Source organism: Panthera tigris, chromosome B2, assembly GCF_018350195.1.
Source record: "Panthera tigris isolate Pti1 chromosome B2, P.tigris_Pti1_mat1.1, whole genome shotgun sequence".
Classification (NCBI taxonomy): Eukaryota; Metazoa; Chordata; class Mammalia; order Carnivora; family Felidae; genus Panthera; species Panthera tigris.
This window is the reverse complement of record NC_056664.1, coordinates 147453485-147472135: the sequence shown is the minus strand read 5'-3', so window position 1 is coordinate 147472135 and position 18651 is coordinate 147453485. Positions and strand designations below refer to the sequence as shown.

General features: G+C 45.9%; 1 protein-coding gene across 4 annotated transcripts in view; it reads left to right on the top strand.

Annotated features, from left to right (window-relative positions):
- PDE10A (phosphodiesterase 10A) overlaps positions 1-18651 on the top strand; it is a 369960-nt gene that overhangs the window by 122810 nt on the left and 228499 nt on the right. Inside the window, exon 1 of one of the 4 annotated variants that reach the window (XM_042987508.1) lies at positions 8623-9013. The exons of 2 other annotated variants lie outside the window; for them this stretch is intronic. In XM_042987508.1, the coding sequence (XP_042843442.1) occupies positions 8869-9013 (145 nt within the window). In that variant the 5' untranslated portion in view covers positions 8623-8868. Of the gene's footprint in view, positions 1-8622; positions 9208-18651 lie in introns of those variants that run through there. One more of the 4 variants, XM_007097244.3, reaches the window with a different exon arrangement.

Genomic DNA, 18651 nt, shown 5'->3' with positions numbered 1-18651 from the left:
CCATTTCATCATCACTCAGTTTGGTAGGTTGTACGTTTCTAGGAATTTACCCATTTCTTCTTCTAGGTTGTCCAGTTTGTTGGCATAGGATTGTTTATATCTGTCTATTATGCCCCTTTGTATGTCTGTTGTATCAGTTGTAACATCTCTTGCATTTCTGATTTTGAGTACCCTATCTTTTTTCCCCAGTGAGTTCAGCTAAAGGTATGCCAATTTTGTTCATCTTTTCGACAAACCGGCTGTTAGTTTCATTGATCGCTTCTGTTGTGTTTTTAATCTCCGTTTCATTTATTGCTGCAGTAGTCTTTGTTACTTTCTTTCTTCTACTAACTTTGGGCTTCGTTCTTTTAACCGTTTCGGCTTCATCTCCAAATGATGAGAATTGGCTAATGGTTTTTAAGGAGGGGAGCATGAAGCATAAAAGTAGCATTTACAAGGATTACTTGGCGTTTGTGAGCAGTGGTTTGGAGGGGCAGAATTTAAGACCGAGTGGTTAGAGTGGAGAAAGAGTCCAGAAGTGCGTGGGACCCTAAGTGACAGAAGGGATGGGACGCGCGGAAACACTTGAGAGATGTCTGTGTGCCACAGTTAGCACAACTTGGGGCTGTGGCTGCACGTGTCAGAGATGGGAGGGTGGCTGGGAACACAGGACGGCTTCCGGGTTTCACGTATGGGCGTGGAGGAAAGGGTCCCAGGAGAAGGGCTGGCCTGGGGAGGGAGATGTTGAGTTCAGTTCAAACTGCATCTGAATGTTTGTTGGATAGATGAGTCAAAATAATAAGTGGGCGTTAGTAAATATAGGAGGCTGAGGCTGAAGGGAGGGAACTAAAGGCTGGGGTACAGTTGTTAATTAAAATCTTCCTATGTCTTTCACTTTCGTATTCCTGCTCAGATGAGGAACTCTCATATGGACTCACTTAGGTAGTTCCACGCTTAGTTGTGGCAAATAATACGTTTTACAACCTCCACTTTACAGTTCTGTGGGCTTCCTCAGCGTCTACGAGTAGGAGATGTCTTGACTGTAATCAACTAAGTTGTCGGTTCGTTGGCCAGTGAGTTACAGAGCGTGAACCGTAAATAAAAATCCAAACACGCACAAAGAACATACAACATTACTCTTGAAGAGGCAGCTGCTGCTGGGAAACTAACCTTCCCTTCTAGTTCACCATGTGATACGAGGAACGAAAACAAAGCGAGAGATTTGGTTTTCGGTTGAAAGGATGCCTGCGTGCAGGAAAAGTAGGTATAAAGGAGCAACGATCTCCTACGTAAAGAGAAAATATCCTTTTCTGTTTGAATTTTTAGATGCGTCGTGTGTCAGATTTGAATGCACCTTCAGCTGTAAGCATTGTCTCCGATTGCACATGTAATCAAGGACTTTGCTGATAGCTCTTATGTCATTCTGCTTGAATTTATGCCTTACTTGCTAAAATGGTAGGGTTTAGTTTCTGATGTGTGGATGCCTAGGTATTTTTATGGTTATTCATGAAAGAAATAACAGCCAGGCGACTTTCTCTTGCTGGCTGTGTTAGTAGTCTTGTAACGTACGCTTTAAACCAGCGTTCGTCTCGGCGGGACAAAGCCATACAGCTGTACCTCTCACCTCATCTTCGGATGCGAAGACGGTTTCACAGCATCTGTGGAAGAGGAAAGTGCCCCGGACGTTTATTTACATGGTGGGGTTGGGGAAGGGAATGAAAAGCTCCTCCCCTCGGGTTGCAGTCGTTCAGAGAAATAGGGGAAGAACGCAGATTTCACACCAAAAAGTACTTTCTACTCTTGTTGGGGCAACATGGGGCTCATTTGGTCCACTTTCAGGTTCAGAGTAGGTCACTTAGCGCGATGCCCTTGTGCGGGCATTCGTTCCTAGTGGTATTGTTCCGCATACCGGGCGACTTCCGGAACCCTAAATGAAATTTGTCTTTCACACGTTTACGATGTATGTGTCAGTACTAGGGAAAGGGGGTATAGGAGCGTGGAAAAGAAGTAGGGAAGGATAGTATCCGATCTTGGAAACCAACTGAAGCTGTCTGCAGCAAATTGTGAGGACAGTATAATTTTCTTTTTTAAATGTTTATTTATTTCGACAGAGAGAGAGGACAGAGAGAGAGAGAGAGAGAGAGACTGTGCGTGCGCCTGCAAGGGAGGGGCAGAGAGAGAAGGGTGAGAATCCCAAGCAGGCTCTCGATGTCCGTGCAGAGCCCAGTATGAGGCTCGATCTCGTGAACCAAGAGATCATGACCTGAGCCGAACGAAATCGAGAGTCAGGTGCTTAACCGGATGAGACGCCCAGGCCCTCCCAACAGTATAATTTTCAAACAGAATCAGGCAAGTGTTCATATGGTGGGAAAGAGACTTGAGTTTGAATGAACGAGATCGAATAAGCCAAACAGCGCGTGATCTTTGTTACGCCTCGGTGCGTGATCTTTATTTTATTGCACTCCCAGTCGTACAAAACAAACGTAGCTCGCTCGATCCAAACATTGTGGCAGGCTTTCTTAGACAAACTGGATTAATATTTATCGAGAATTTTCTTCCTGTTGCTTTCAAGGCAATGAACATACGTGATGGCTGCACTTACGATGCTGATAAGCTAGCGGGTGTTTACTCAAGAGACGAGAAGTTGGTGGTGTAGAGAGAGAGAATCCTACGGGTTAGTACGTACTGCTTCTCTCTCTTTCCCACGCCCCTCTGGTGGCAGGCCTTCCTCTCCTGCTGCGTTAGAAGGCCTGGGAATCGGGGCTGGCACTCCATAGTGTCCCGTCATCTGGGCCAAGGATTCGACCCCATCAGTGCTGCTCAGGGTCTGTCCTCAGGACTGGCAGGACCACAGGTGATGCAGTTTTCTTGTTCCACCGCGGTGGTGAAGCAGAGGGGCGGGCATGCTGTCGGTCCCGTGTGTCCTGACGGTGGGGACAGGCTCCGTCATAATGTAGTAACAGGTGCCCTGAAGAGCTCCGTGGTTTCGTACAGCGGTCCCGTACTTCTCTTTCGCACACAGTTAGCCACGGGGCTGGGTGACGGCCTCAGAGCTGCACACCTTTTGTTTTGGTTGTTCTGTTTTGTTTTTGCTTAGCTAGTATGAGTGGCGAGTCTTGCCTCTGGCAGTGGAAAAGGTGGAGAAACAAACACCCGCGTTTCGTTCCGTGGAAAAGAACATGGTTTTAGGAGAGAGTTACAAGCGGAGCGGGGGTTAGGAACAGTGTTGGGACTGACTGGAACACTGATGTGGGCCCTCAGCTGTTTGTACGAGAAGACATTTCATTAAGACTTGAAGTCGGAGGGGCGCCTGGGTGGCTCAGTGGGGTGAGCGTCTGACTTCGGCTCAGGTCACGATCTCGCGGTCCGTGGGTTCGAGCCCCGCATCGGGCTCTGTGCTGGCAGCTCGGAGCCTGGAGCCTGCTTCTGATCCTGTGTCTCCTTCTCTCTCTGTCCCTCCCCCTGCTCACCCTATCTCTCTCCCTCAAAATAAATGAACGTTAAAAAAAAATAAAAAAAAAAAAAGCTTCATTGTCTACACTCAGGCAAGGACGGGGGTGTGTAGTGTAACCCTTTCTAGTGAGGAGAAGCTGCTCTTTCTTTGTGGTGATGGGTGTGCACATCTTTAGGTCCTATTGTCAGTGGATTTCTGGAAGTTAACTTTTTTCTCCATCTAAGTGGAAACAATACTTTGAAAAAAGTTATGTTGCTATTTCCAGGTTGTGAAGCAAGAAAAATAGAAAGTGAGTATAATTATGACAAGGTGGGGGCTCCTGAGTGGCTCAGTGGGTTGAGCATCCGACTCTTGGTTCCGGCTCAGGTCATCATCCCAGGGTCGTGGGATCGAGCCCCGCGTCGGGCTCTGCACTGAGCAAGGAGCCTTTGAGATTTTCTCTCTCTTTCCCACCCTCTCTCTCTCTCTGCCCCTCGCCCCTGCTCACACCCTGTCTAAAATAAAAAATCAGTAAATAAAATAATTATGACAAGGTAACAACAGAATAAATACACTTCCTATTGGAATATCAAGAACGCTATGATGATCATACTTAATTCCAAATATCATTCCGATCTCCTGGGTCCCCACCACACATATGACCGTTGTTATAGCATAAATGTCCTCAACAGTCTGAGTCAACCTATCTTCGTTGATTGGCCCGGGCTCCTGCAGTCCCCACATATCCTGTGTTTCAGCCACATGATGCCACACCACAGATGCCCCTCTCCAGACCTGACTTACCCTTTGGTCTGTGCCGACCCCTGTCCGTTCTTGTCCCTCTGCCTACCCTCAACTTTCCTCCCACTTGTATATACACCCGGTTCACCTACTACTCTAAGAAATGCTTTTCCATTCCCCCTGTGGTCAGTCGTCAACACAAGACTCCGTTTCTCCCCCTCCTTCAAGCTTATGATCATGTGGCTTGCCCTGACCAATAAAATGTGGAAGGAGGTGAGGTGTCTTTAATAGCCAGTTCACGGTTTACTGTGTTCTCTTCCCCTGTCATGGTAGGCAGTGACGTTCCATATGAGGTTTTATTCTGAGTTCTTCTTTTTTTTTTAATCTTTATTTTTGAGAGAGGGAGAGAGAAAGAGTGCGAGTGGGGAAGGAGCAGAGAGAGAGAGGGAGACACAGAATCCGAAGCAGGCTCCAGGCTCGGAGCTGTCAGCACAGAGCCCGACATGGGGCTCGAACTCATGGACCGCGAGATCATGACCCGAGCCGAATTCAGACGCTCGACCGACTGTGCCGCCCAGGCACCCCTATTCTGAGTTCTTGAGTGAGAGCCAAGTAGAGGTAAGCTACCAGGACTTCCATGGGCAAGTTGAGTGAGTGCAAATAAATCCTTGGTGTTTTGAAGCACTAAGATGCCGGGATAGTTTGTTACATCAGCAAAACTTAGCCATTACGGCTGATGCTTGCCCCTATCGTGAGTTTCTTTTTCTTCGTTGATATTGTAACCATCGACAGCACTTTTGAGAATCTGCTGTGTTCCAGGCTGTGTGTCAGGTGCTTCATCTGTGTTGTCTCATGACATCTTTTCAGTAGCCCTTATACAAAGTTCGTTCCGTTGCTTTTGCACTTGTGGGGACACTGAGGCTTGGAGCTGAAATCGTCTGTTCACGGTCATGGTGTGTGACCCCAAAGCCTGTACCCCCTCCGACTGCGCCCTCCCTGACTCACGTGGCTGCATTGCCCAGCGACTAGTTGTGTGTCCAGCTCTGCACTAGGCCTGACGATCCAAGCATGAATCAGAAATAGTCCCTGTCCCCAAGAAGATTGGGATTTTGCAGAGAAAGGGAGAAATTTAAGCAAGTTAAGTACAATGAAACGTTAATAAAAGTGATGCAACCTAGTGGGTAGCTGGTCTCTTTTACTCTAAGGTTTTGGACAAGTTCTCGCTCTCCTGCCCTCCCACCCAACCCATCTGACTTCTGTTTTGTCATTCCTCACATGGGAGAGGTTTCAACATGTTATAAGTTATAAAATGCAGAAGGGTGCCTACCTCCAAGTAGCGTTAATATGGGATGCACGCAACGTTTGAAGTTCCTGGAACCAACGGCATCCAGTACACGGGGCTCCTGTTTGATTTTATTGATTCAGTGGCAGCTTGAGCACAGAGGAAGGAGCCTTCCATTTGAGGGACAAGGAGAAGACTTTGATGGAGGAGGTGACGCTTGGCTCGAGTTCCTAATCAGAAGTAATTTTCCTGTCAGCGGAGATAGGAAAGGGAGGCACATTCCAGGCTAAGGGAGATAGCATGAACAAAATCATGGAAGATCGAGGGAGGCGTAAGAAGCTTATTCTTAGAAAAACATGGAGGACAGTGGGGGACATGGTGGGAGATGATGTTTTGGCAGGTGTCCTGGGCAGACTGAGTTGATTGAATTCTGCACAAACCGGAAGGCATCGCTGGACGGGTTAAACCTGTGCCGTGGCTTGCTGGCTGGCCGGCTTGCTTCCTTCTTTTTAGTGTAGGTTCTGGAAGTGTGGAAGCAATGCCAAGGGTGGAGTCGGGGGTGGGGGTGGCGGGTCCAAGGTGAAGGACAGGAAGCCGGTTAGTAGACTGCCGTAGAGCGACATGATGACGGCTCAAATTAAGGTAGAGGGGACGGGGTGGCGAGAATAGATGTAAACGATGCTAAGGGATTCAAATTGATAAAGATGTGTTTGTTTCTAAAATTTCACACGTGAGGGAAAGAAGGAGCCCAGGAGAGCTACCAAGTTTTGGATTTGGTGAATGTGAGCGAGAAGTTTGTAATAAAGGTTAGGAATGCAGAAGAGGTTCGTTTTCTGATAGCTTTTTATTACTGTTGACATTCCTTTCTCGTGTCGTAATTATTCACTTAGAAGACTCATTGATGTGAACAACGTTCGGCATAAAGGGAGAAATTCCCCTCCCCATACGTGACCCTGTTAACTTTCTCCCAGTGTCTTAAACCGCGTGTGCGTGTAATGATGGTCTTGAACAGGAAGAGTACAGGTTGCAACGTTCTTTTAACATTTTTTTTAAATGTTTATTTACTTTTGAGGGTAGGGAGGGGCAGAGAGAAAGAGGGAGACACAGAATCGGAAGCAGGCTCCAGGCTCCGAGCCGTCAGCACAGAGCCCCACGTGGGGCTTGAACTCAGGAACTGTTGAGATCGTGACCTGAGCCGAAGTCGGACGCTTCACCGACTGAGCCCCCCGGGCGCCCCTACAGTGGTACAACTTGTTAATGAAGTCCCAGAGGCCAGGAGGGTGATAGTGCAGGGTCACTTCCTTTAGGTGGCCGCTGGCTCTCTCGAGTGTCCAGTTGAGAAAGGGTGTAACGTGGGTTGCAGAGGTGGGTGGGGCGGCAGTGAGGGCTGGCGGCGGGGGGACTGCTTTGCTGTCCGTGTTTGCTACCACGGCCTGAGACCTCAGCTAGAGTTACTTTCTTGATTGACGTTCCTGTCCCTGGCGAGGCCTATGGAGACGGCCGGGGCCGGGTGAGTGGTGAACAGAGAAAAGGACAGCACGGAAAGCACAGACCAGTCTCAGCCACCTGTTTTGCTCAGCATACCCTGATCGTGGTGTCCGCTTTTAAAAAAAAGTATTGATTATAGGGGCCCCTGGGGTGGCTCAGTCGGTTGAGCATCTGACTTCGGCTCGGGTTATGGTCTCACGGTTCACGAGTTCAAGCCCCGCGTCGGGCTCTGTGCTGACAGCTCGGAGCCTGGAACCTGCTTCAGATTCTGCCTCCCTCTCTCTCTTCCCCTGCCCTGCTCACACTCTGTCTCTCTCTCTCTCTCCCTCTCTCTCTCAAATAACGTTAAAAAAAAATTTAAAAGTATGGTCATAAAAGCGATTTTCTCCTTCATTTTCTGACATCTGCCATATAACAATGGTTACTGCAACCAGCATAAAGTTGGGTTCAATACTGCAGTAGTTGTGAGGCTCTTCAGTATGGAACTCTTTATACTGAGAGACTTTGAGAGGAAACCGGATAATCATAAAATATCAATAATAAATGAGGCAGGCATGGCACACCTTACTGGTTATTTAATGCATGGAGAACAGATAAAAACATCAGAGAACAGCCTGCCTGACTAGTCAAGGTGAAGTGTTTTGAAGGACTAAGAAGTTGTCTGTTGGCAAGTTCTTACTGTAAAAATGTCCGCGAGTGGGGCGTCGAGAGACAAGGACATCTCGAAAGCAGTGACTCTTGTGAAGTGAGTTTGGGGGCTGGGGCAACTGTGTCTTAGAGTCTAGGAGTCTACGGTTTTTGTGCACTGGCTTCCTCCTTTCTCCTTCCTAGGGCAGTTGGAAGCATCGCGTATTAGAATTATATTTATGTCGCTAAGTGACGTAAAACGCAGCATTACGTAGCAAGCCCTCCGTGAATGTTGGCAAGTTATGGGTCGTACAGAACTGTTTGCAAAACAACATATTAATGTTACTGCATTTGAGTAGCTAGGGGGAAAATATCAAAGTCATATTTACGTACATCTTTGGACACGAGATTTGGCTCATGTTGCTTTCTGCCTTAGGTGTGTTTAAAGAATTAGTTCCTTATTTGGGACACAAGCGTGGAGGGAATAGCCTGGGAGCCGTATTGGAAATACTTCCCCGTGGTTATACTTGATAACGATCCTGTCCCGGTGAGTAGAGGCAGCGTGGCCGGCCCTGTGGATACATCTGTGGGCAGATACTCTTCTGTGTCCTTGATGAAGTGGTCTCGAGAGCTTTCTAGAGCATGCGTTGCGTGAGTGGCAGGTTTGACGAGGAAATACACGGACGTAGATCTGCCGGTGCGAAGCTCCGCGGGACCCAGGGAGAAGGACGCAGCGAGGAAGTCAACGCGCGGGGAGTGTGGTCCCGCAGCGGAAGAGGGAGGAGGAAGGCAGCTGTGATCTCGTCACAGTGAGCCCGGCCGGGAAGAGTTGGGATGTTGTCAATTGCGGGTCGCGTTAGGACATCCACACACGCACACGAACACACGCGTTTTGGCTTTTTAAATAGAAACAAGGACCCTCAATGGACAACCCACTTTGTCTTTGGATTCACTTTTACCCTGATCTTGAAACCTCACTTTACAGAGAGCTCATTCACTGCCACTGTCGTAGACAGTCGTGCTCTAGAACTGTGCACTGGCCTCTCTCTCTCTCTCTCTCTCTCTCTCTCTCTCTCTCTCTCTGCGGAGTGGTTAGCATGCTGGAAAGTCTGCAGGCTCTCTTGGCCGTGGGTCCCCCCGCAGTGCCAAAAACCCAGTGAGTGTCCCCCGGAATCCCCGGAGGGGTGAAGGTGGGTGAGTGTAAGGGGCCAGGTGCCCGTGTGGGTGGGAAGCGTAGACCGAGCCAGACGAAGGCCTCTGACCGGGCAGGGGGGGCGTGTGACGTGCAGTCCGGCGAAGATTCCAGGCTCGCACTGTGATGTCAGCGGCGCCGAAGGGAACGAGGTCGGACTCCGCCTCGGCAGTTGGAATCTGTTGGAGGGCGGTTGGTGGATCCTTGGCCTGTGAGAGTTGGGCAGCAGAAGTCCCCACCGGTGCCCGCTGTGACTCCTCGTGGGAAGGAGGTGATCTGGGGGCCCGTGCAAGTCTCTGCCCCCAGGGCTGCCCGCATGCCCGATGCGGCCCGGAGGGGTCAGGCTGCCCAGGAGGCCAGGGAGGCCTGCTTAGAGGCTCCGAGCTGGTGGCCCGAGAAGCGCTCCTGCCTGTGCCCGCGTGCCCTGGCGGTTAGCGGCCAACCGCGGTATGGCCACATTATATGGTGAGGAGGGGGCTTGTCCAAAGGAGGCGGCAGCGAATGCTTATTAGGCGCTTACGGTGTACCCGGTGCTCTGCTAAGCCTGTTGAAAGGCCCTGGGCCTCTCGAAGTAGCTGTTTTATGACACGGCAGTGACACAGAGGCGCCCCTAAGGTCTTCCTAGTCAGCGTGGGGTTCGTGACGGAGGCAGGGGCTTTAAGGCTTCCTCTGACTGTTGCTCATTCCAAGATGCACAAGAAGGGCCGATGGGGACACAGCCAGAACCGGCTGGGATGCTGTCGGTCCGACGCGCGGGAAGGGCGCCCTGCATTCGTGCCGCAGGGACACGCCCAACCCGCTTGCAGGCGAGGGGGGTACACTGGGCACAGAGTGCACGCACAGGTCCCGTCGCCTTCTGAAGGTCAGGGCGGCCGTGCCGGGTGCCCGGTTTCCCCCCCGCGCGGTTTTGGGCAGAGCGCGTGGCGGAGACCCTGGAGGTCACCGTAGGGAGGGGTTGAGCGTGTTCTTTCAAGTTCATCCCCGATCGTGCTGTAATGCAGCAATTCTGAAATTAACCGGTGCGGAGGAGAGATCAGAAGGTGCTGGGCTGTCTGGGTCAGAGTTCGGGCTGCTGTGGAGGTACTTTCTGGAAGGGCTGGCGGCTCACCTCTCTGAAGGGTTGGGAGGCGCGTCTGGGTGAGGTGGCAGGTGAGAGGAAGGCATTCCAGAGAGACGACTGGAGATCTCTTCCAGAGACGACAGAGGGTGAACGGGTGCAAGGGCAGTCACGAGGTATTTGCCTTTGAGCTCCACAGCCCGGTGGCTCCTGGCTGGTAGTGAACCAAGTTTCTGACCGCTCATCTGGGATTAGTAACGTCTATCCGAAAAAATCGAGAGATGATGGAACCTTTTTCTTTGAAAAAGGATTTGTGATGGTACCCCCTGTATAAGCTTAGTGGAAAATAGAAGAACCCGAGGAACAATTTATTGAGCAACTATCACATTCTAGGCAGTATATTAAAAGTTTTACATCCGTTATCCTTATTATCCTTTACGATAATCCTTATGAGATTGCTCTTATTATCATGACCATTTTACACACCTGAACCTTAGGACGAGCCCATGGCCCAACGTCACACGTTGGTACCTTCTTTACCGATCGGGGGAAGAACTTCCTTTTTCGTGATGGGGAACCACTTCTGAACCAATATTTTAAGTTTGGCAACTTTTAAGTACAGTTTTGCTGAAGAGTATTTTGTCAGTTGCTTTTCCTGTTTGAAGAGATAACGTTGACGGTAAGTTACCAGTGCGTTTGCCCGTAACTCTTAAAAGTTATATTTTTAAGATCTCTTTGGTATAGCTAGTCATATGGAGCGATCTCTTTCCAAAATGTGGAAATAAGAACAGAAATTCAATTATGAGTAATAAAGTTTGCTTCTAAACTTTCGCAGAACGAAATTTTAACCATTCTCAGATGCAATTAAAGAGTTGCCAAAATAGATATTGTATTTTAATTACCCAGTGGATTGACAGGTTTCGTTTTTCTTCCCCCCTCAACAAAAAATAAGTGGGGTAAAAGTCTTTTTAAAGTGTTTTTTTTTGTTTTGTTTTTGGTGTTTATTCTGAGAGAACGAGAAAGGGACAAGAGAGAGTGCGCAGGGGAGGGGCAGAGAGAGAGGGAGAGAGAGCATCCCCAGCAGGCTCTGTACTGCAGAGCCTGACACGGAGCTCGAACTCAGAAACCATGAGATCACGGCCTGAGCCGAAATCAAGAGTCGGACGCTGAACCGACTGAACCACCCCCAGGGGCCCCCGGTTGGGCTCTGTGCTGACAGCTCAGGGCCCGGAGCCTGCTTCGGATTCTGTCTCCCCCTCTCTCTGCCGTTCCCCTGCTCGTGCTCTGGCTCTCTTTGTCTCTCAAAAATTGAATAAACGTTAAAAAAGATTAAGTAAATCGCGCATCAGGTTGGAGGTGAGTGCTCAGGAGAAAAATGCAACAGTGAGGGGGGAGATGGAGTGTACTTACACTTTTGATACAAGCAGGGAAGGCTGTACCAAGAAGGTAAAATCTGAGCCAAGATTTCAAGCAGGTGAGCCACGCAGATTGCTCGTGACAAGGTTTTCCGAGGGAACCTAGAGCAGGTGTAAAAACCTGATTTGAGAGCATGGCTGGAATATTGGGAGGCGAAGCAGAGAGGCCAGAGTGAGAGAGTAAGGGAGAAAAGAAAGATTGTGTAGGGTATTCAGAGCCCCATTAAAAGTTTTGTCTGTTCTTTGAATAACATAGGAAGCCGTGAAAGGGTTTATAAGGAGAGAGATGACCTGTTCTGACTTACTGAAACCATTCCGGCTTCTGCGTTGAGAAGCAGACACAGGGAGACAAGTTAGGAGGCCAGTGAGCAGTCCAGGCAAAGGATCGTGGTGGCCTGGGCCACAGTAGGCAGGAGACTGGATGAGCCGTGGTGGGGTCGTGAATATATTTTAAAGGTGCAGCCAACAGGTACAGCCTGGTGCATGAAGTGTGGAGGTGGGGAGAAAGTCATGAAGGATAGCGTCAAAGTTTTGGCCAAGTTGCTTTGCAAAATGTACGAGAATGGACGATCAGGTTGAGGTTGCCAGGCTCCTGTAGTCAAAAGCATCTGGGTTTTAGACCAGACGGACTTGGTGCGAACTTCAGCTCGGCCACTGATGAGACAGTGGATTCTGAGAGAGTTATCCAACTTCTCTGAAGTTCCGTTTCTTCACGCGTCGATTGGAGATAATCCCTACTTCACGATCTGGGTCTTGTTTTACCAGCCTTCCCTCCTGCCGTCCCTTTAGATGCCGCTTCTCTTTCAAACTATGCAGGAGAGTATATGGTTCTCTGGCTTAGCACACGTTTTCACTGTATCACATAACGTCAGTTCTATTTTTAGTGATGCTAAATTTGCCCTTAGGTTCAGTTGGTGTCAGCCAGATGTCTCTACTGTAAAGGTATCTTTTCTCCTTTGTAATGAGTGATCTGGGGAATGGTACTTGCAGGCGGTGGGACTGTTAGTTCTCAACACCCAGTCATTCAAGTGGTTTTCCCATTCGTTGATGAATTTTGCTTGAACTGTTACTTCGAGGTTTACAGAAGGATGTGTTTTGAAAAATTCCAGTATTCCCTCCTCATTTAAATTTTGAATTCTCTTATACACAAGAGCTACCCCCTTCCTTGTTTTACTTTGGGTATTAACATGGACTCGTGAGTTTCTTGTACATTTCAATGTACAATAATACATTACCACATGTATCCATTTTCCTTTTGTATTTAATGTATTACAGCCCATAGCTATATATATGATTTCTGATCCTCAAACTGCCCCAGATTTGGCCTGTACGAATCCTTGCAGAACATTTTCTTAGTCTGTTTCCCATACTGCCTGTTAGCCTTAGGTGTTTCTTGGCCTTCTAGCACAGATTTTTCCACATTTACTTTATGTTTTCCTATTTCATACCAGGAATCAGCCATTTCTCCAAGGAGCCTCGGTCCTGTTAACGGAGAAGGGTATTTAGTCACCAAGACTTGAGCACTAGATGTGCTCACTGCAATTTGGGCGTTATTCCATTAAGGGGTTTTCAGTATTTAAAGCCAAATATATATATATATATATACCTACTAAGTTTATTGTTTATTAAATACTGCTACCTCTAATTCAAATCCAATACTATAGAGTTCTTCCTTACCAGGAATGAAAAAAAATTTATGTCAAGTAATCCATGTAGAAAGCAATTAATAGAAAGCTCATGTTCTACAGGCCAGTTTAATTCAGCAAGAATCTCATCTCCTGGTACAAGTATTAATATGGATGATTTAGCACACTTAGAATAATTTGTTTTGTGGGCTGCGATAGAACAAGAAATCTGAGGAAAGTTTTCAGCGCGTCTGGAATTTTGACTCGATATTCTTCGCATCCTTACCTTAATCAGAATCACCTACATGACTCATAAGGTTAGTGTCCTTACAAGATGAATAGTTTAGGAGTGCATTTGCCTTTTTAAAATTTCTTAAGTTACAATCAAAATCTCTTTATTAAAACATAAATATTTACTGTAAGACTTTAAAGGAATTGAAATGTGACTTATGTAATGTCCTAATACTACCTGTAGATTTTGTTGATGTAATAGTCGATATGTGAATTGTTTGATATTTTAAAAATTGTTTTATTGTAGTATCCCATATTCATGCTGCTTTTGCTCATTTTAGAATATTGAATCGTATAGGGGCATCTGGGGGCTCAGTCGGTTAAGGGTCTGTCTTCGGCTCAGGTCGTGATCTCGCAATTTGTGAGTTCGAGCCCCGCGTCCGGCTCTGTGCTGACAGCTCAGAGCCTGGATCCTGCTTCAGACTCTGTGTCTCCCCTTCTCTCTGTCCCTCCCATGCTCATGCACTCTCTCTGTTTCTCAATAATAAATAAACGTTAAAAATTTTTTTTAATTAAAAAAAAAAGAAAATTGAATCATATCCTCAACTTCCTTAATGAGGGCATTTTGAACTGTATCGTTCATATATATATATATATATATATATGATACATATATATTTGTGGATTTCAATTAAAACCGATTGTACTATAACGAATGTTTTTTTTAAATGTAATAGCATTTCTATTTGTATTTTAAAATAGATATTTGAGATCTTTGTTACAAACACACAGTGTAGTCTTTTAAACAAAAAACACTGCTGAATGACTGGGTCGGCTTTGTGGATTAAGTTCCTTCTGGCAAACGCATAAAACCCGTTGAAGGCAATCTCAGGTAGGTTATATTTTTAATTTACGTCAGGCTACTCTATATTCAGCGGCTACATTAGCATTTTTAAGGGTCTTCCGAGGAGCTGTGTGAGCTCTTCGCTTGTGTGTCCCAAGTGTGAGGTGAACGTGACATTGCCTTTTGGCCAAGATTACAGAGCAGGGCAGGACCGGATGAGTAATGCTTGTGGTCATTCACATCTCTGGCAGCCCGTCCCATACAGCTGTGGTTCTTGTTACTGGAAACCCTGGGCTTTGAAGGGGAGACCACAGCCAGTACTGACTGACAGGTTTACTGGAGTAGAGCAAAGCAAGACAAAACAATAAACAAATAATTTCTCCATTGACCCAGGACTACCGCACCAGCTTTATTCCAAGTACAAAACTTCAACCTTATTCCAAGTTCTGCCTTGAAAAACTGACAGAGGCGTGCTGAAAATACTTGTCAGGGAAAACGCTTGAGATGCTTTCAGCTATTTTGGGGGCTTGGGAAGAAAAGTCCCCTTAGTGCTGGCTGTGAAGATTTATAGGCAAGAAGGTTGCAGCGTGATTCCCTTTGGACCATGCTCATTTATAACGAATCCTGATACGATGCCACGGGAAAGTATCTGGGCGAAACAACCCTGTCCCATTGTCGAATTCGTTTTGATTCAAGCACTTTGTTAACCGAGGGGAAATAGCTGTAAAAATCTATGATTTCCTCGTGGTTGTTGTGATTGAGTTACACGTCCACGCTTTCTTAAAACGGTGCTTTTTCAAATGCAACTTATTTTTAGTGTCTCTCCCAATGTAGCTTAAATGCAGGCGTTTTACTTCATATTTATCTTGGAATATATTTGAAAGCACTGACTTTGATGGCGGGGGACCCGGTATATTCATTTTTCTCACTCCTCCGTAGTTTAATGCCACCAGGATTTTGCTCTAGTATTAAGCCAAGGCTGGGGAGGGGTGGGGATGGGAGAGGTATTTTCTCCTGGTGTCTGTTATAACCAGAATAACTTAATTTGAAATGCAGTAGACATGTACTTAGAAAGAAAACCCATCCAGTTTTTAAAGCAATATTTGTTCAACTTTATAAATTCCCTTAAGGACAGAAGATAACATTTCTGGTTGGTAATAGGAAAAGTATAAAGGCTAATACTGGTTAAAATAGAATAGGGTCATCTGGTTTCATAGGATTGGCAACAGAAACAAAATGTCAAGGGAGCATTGTACTTGGAGGGGTGGAACTCAGCTCTGGTCGCTGGATCTCTGAGACCCACAGGGTTCTGATAGCTGGGCAGCAGTGTTTTCTGGGTGTTTCTGTGTGGAGACCTTTTGTAAGGTGCTTATCTTCATTTAACCTCTGTAGTTTGCAGCCTGAATTCTAAAAAGGCAGAGATAGTCATTTCTTTTTCCTGGAAGGCATGTGAAAAGTATGTCTTGTTTTGGTTTGCTTTTGAACAGGGCTTTCCCAGAGGACTTATGCCTTAGTTCTTCTATCATGTGAATCAGGGAAGGAGGAAAAGAAATCATTCATACTTTAAATTTGGGGAAACCACCAACTTACTTACGGATGGATTTAAAGTCGGTTTATCCAAGGTCATACGTGATCATCTGACAAACTGGGACCAGAAAGGCTTTTTGGAGGAAGGCTTTTAAGGCTGCATTCAATGTAGCATTCTATTAAGCTGTATGTTTTAAGACTGACTAAATCTTGTTGTTATTTCTAAGAAATAACAAGCATTTTGGTAGGTTTGTTAATCCCGTTTGCAAAAACTTTTAAGATGTGTAGGTTTGCATACGTTTCAGTGTTTTGTAACTCTGCTCTCGGGTGCTCTATGAAAATAAGAGAAAAAATCCCCCCCCGCCTGCCTGATAAACAGTCTTTTCCCTTGTGAGGTATGAGCCTGGAGTTTTCCTCCACATTTGGCCCTCAGTCACGATGGGTGGGCCTAGAACTTGCTAACTGCTAGGTTTCTTACAGTTTTTACTTGATGAGACATGCAGTGGTTAGTTTTTCTATCAGTCCTGCTAGTGTTAATAAAATGATACAGTGCAGTAAATTGAGAAATGTCTTCATCTTCCTCGGGAATAAATGCTAAATGTTTATAGCAAAACTAACTTATCCCCATCGAAGAACCGAGAGCCGAAAGGAAATTCCTCGTTTGGTTTTCCTTAAAGTGTTGCTAAAGATGAGCAATTTAACTATTAAATTTAAATTTGAGAGCCCAGTGTTTGGTGTGCAGCTTTCTCCTTGAATTGTTCTGATTGGTTTCTCCCCATATATACTTTAACACAGTTTGTGCTTTCTTGTCTTTTTCTTTCCGCTTTCCTGGGAAGAGAATTATTTGAGCGGCTGTAGCACTGTGTGGGATACCTTGAAGGTGTGAACATTTAGGGACCTGCCTGGAGAATCCAGGCTAAGCTCTTCCTCTCAAAATCTTTAATTTCATGTTTTGCCATATAAAGTAGCATCCCCAGGTTCTAGGGAGGAGGCATGGCCGTCTTTTGAAAGGTTATTTTTTGGCCAACCACAATATTTGGCTTTTAACCTGTGAACGGTTGAGAGGCAGTAAGGTTGACAGGTAGGAGGAGAGTAGGAATTCGAGACTATGCAATCTGAAGGCACACTCATTGGAAACATGGCTCAGTTACGTATTTGCTGGGTAAACTTTAGCAAGTTACTTAGTCTCTTAGTCCTCTTTTCCTCTTCTGTAAGACGTAGACCTACTGATCTGTCATAGGGTTATTTTGAAGATTAAATAATTTAATAAATGGAAAGTGATTAGAATACTGCCTGGTACATCCTGGTACATAGTAGGCACTCGACAAATGTTGACTGTTATTATCGTAAGCAGTTGGCTCAGAAAAGCTTTGCATGAATCAAGCAGCTTGTGAAGGCTGGTGTTTTGGTGGTGGATACAGTTGATATGCTTCGCTTGTATTCATGCAAGTTCATTATTTGCTACCTGAAGGAACATTGGCAAGATACACAGGAAATCATAATTTGTGCGTGTGTTTGTGGCGGGGGGTGGGGGTGGGGTCTGGTGAGAATCAGGCTTCTCTGTGTATACTGTCTTTATATTGCTTTAATTTTTGAATGTATAACAATTTGAAAAGGCCAACAAAATAAAGGAAGTTCAAGAAATAAAAGCTCAGAAGAATCATCTATACTTGATTGTATAGCTAATAAAAATCCCCAAAGAGTAGAATTTGGCGTTTTTTGGGCATCTGTTCCCATGATTCATGAATCTATGTTGTTTCTTTTGGTGTATGTATGATTTTCGTTCTTTCGAATTGAGTCCCATTTTTATATTCAGTATGTTTTCTCAAAACCTTTTTAAATTTCATTTTTTGTGCTTTTAAAATAGGTAGATTTATTAAGACTTGGTGAGTAGGTCATTTGATAAGAACAAATTCATCTTGGAAAAATGTACTTCATTTGAAATATGGATCTCTAACTTGTTATTAAATTGAGATACAGATTTGTGAAGTATAATGATTTAAAACATAGGCTCCTACTTACGAAGCTCTCATCACATAGTTTTTATTTTCCCATTGGTTTTGTGTTTTTAACCTTGCATTAACTTTAACACTTTCGCTACAGTTCGCTTACTTTTTATTGTATTGCTTTGTACTTCTAGAAATGAAAGACTGAACATGAGTGGGGGAGGGGCAGAGAAAGAGGGAGACACAGAATCTGAAGCAGGCTCCAGGCTCCGAGCTGGCAGCACAGAGCCCGATGCCGGGCTGGAACTCACGAACTGTGAGATCATGACCTGAGCCGAAGTCAGACGCTTAACCCACTGAGCCACCCAGGCGCCCCAAGGACCCTGTTTTTATTATCTCTAGATTTCTAGTACTTAGCATTTTGTTGATGCTCAAAAATAGTTGTTGAATGGACTAATCAATGCATCGTTGGGTGAAGAGATAAAAGCCAAATCACTAAAATTACCTTTTGTGATTTTTCTAGGCTTGTGTGGCAAGTTCATGAAATGGCCAGAACAAAATTCCTTGTCCTTGGACTTCTACTCAATGCTCCTCTCAAAACTACTGATTGAGTCCTTTTTTCTTCTTTAAATATGAGATCAGCTTAGGGCTATTCAAATCCTTTGTGCCAAACGGAATAAGTTAATCCCCACCCCCAGTAGGATTTAGCACTTTTGCTCATCAGAATCAAAGGAAATTTCTCAAAGCTTGAATGCCTTAGCAGCACATTACGAGAAATTCACTGTTTTGTTAATTCTGTTTATCATACCTTTTCAGTGACATGCATATTCCCCTCTTACTCAGTTTGGGCTGCTGTTACAAATACGTAGGCTGGGTGGCCTAAACCACAGACATTTATGCTCCTCCTCTCTGGAGGCACAGGCTGATTCTGGAGGTGCAGGAGGATTTGGCTCGTACTGAGAGCTCTCCTACTGAGAGTTTGCAGACGGCCACCTTCCTCCATTATCCTCATGGCAGAGAGAGTGAGACAAAGTCTCTCCTGTCTCTTCTGGAGCACTAATGCCATCTGGAGGCCTCCACCATCATGAGCTCATTACCTCCCAAAGGTTTCACCTTGAAACACTGAAGATCAGGGCTTCAGCATACGGATTTTCAGGGAACACACACATTCAGTCCATAGCGCTGTCCCTCTGTCCAAGTGTGCTGATAACTCAAATTAGTATTAAATGGTCCAAACTGTTCTTCTCGATTATAAGGCTTCAAC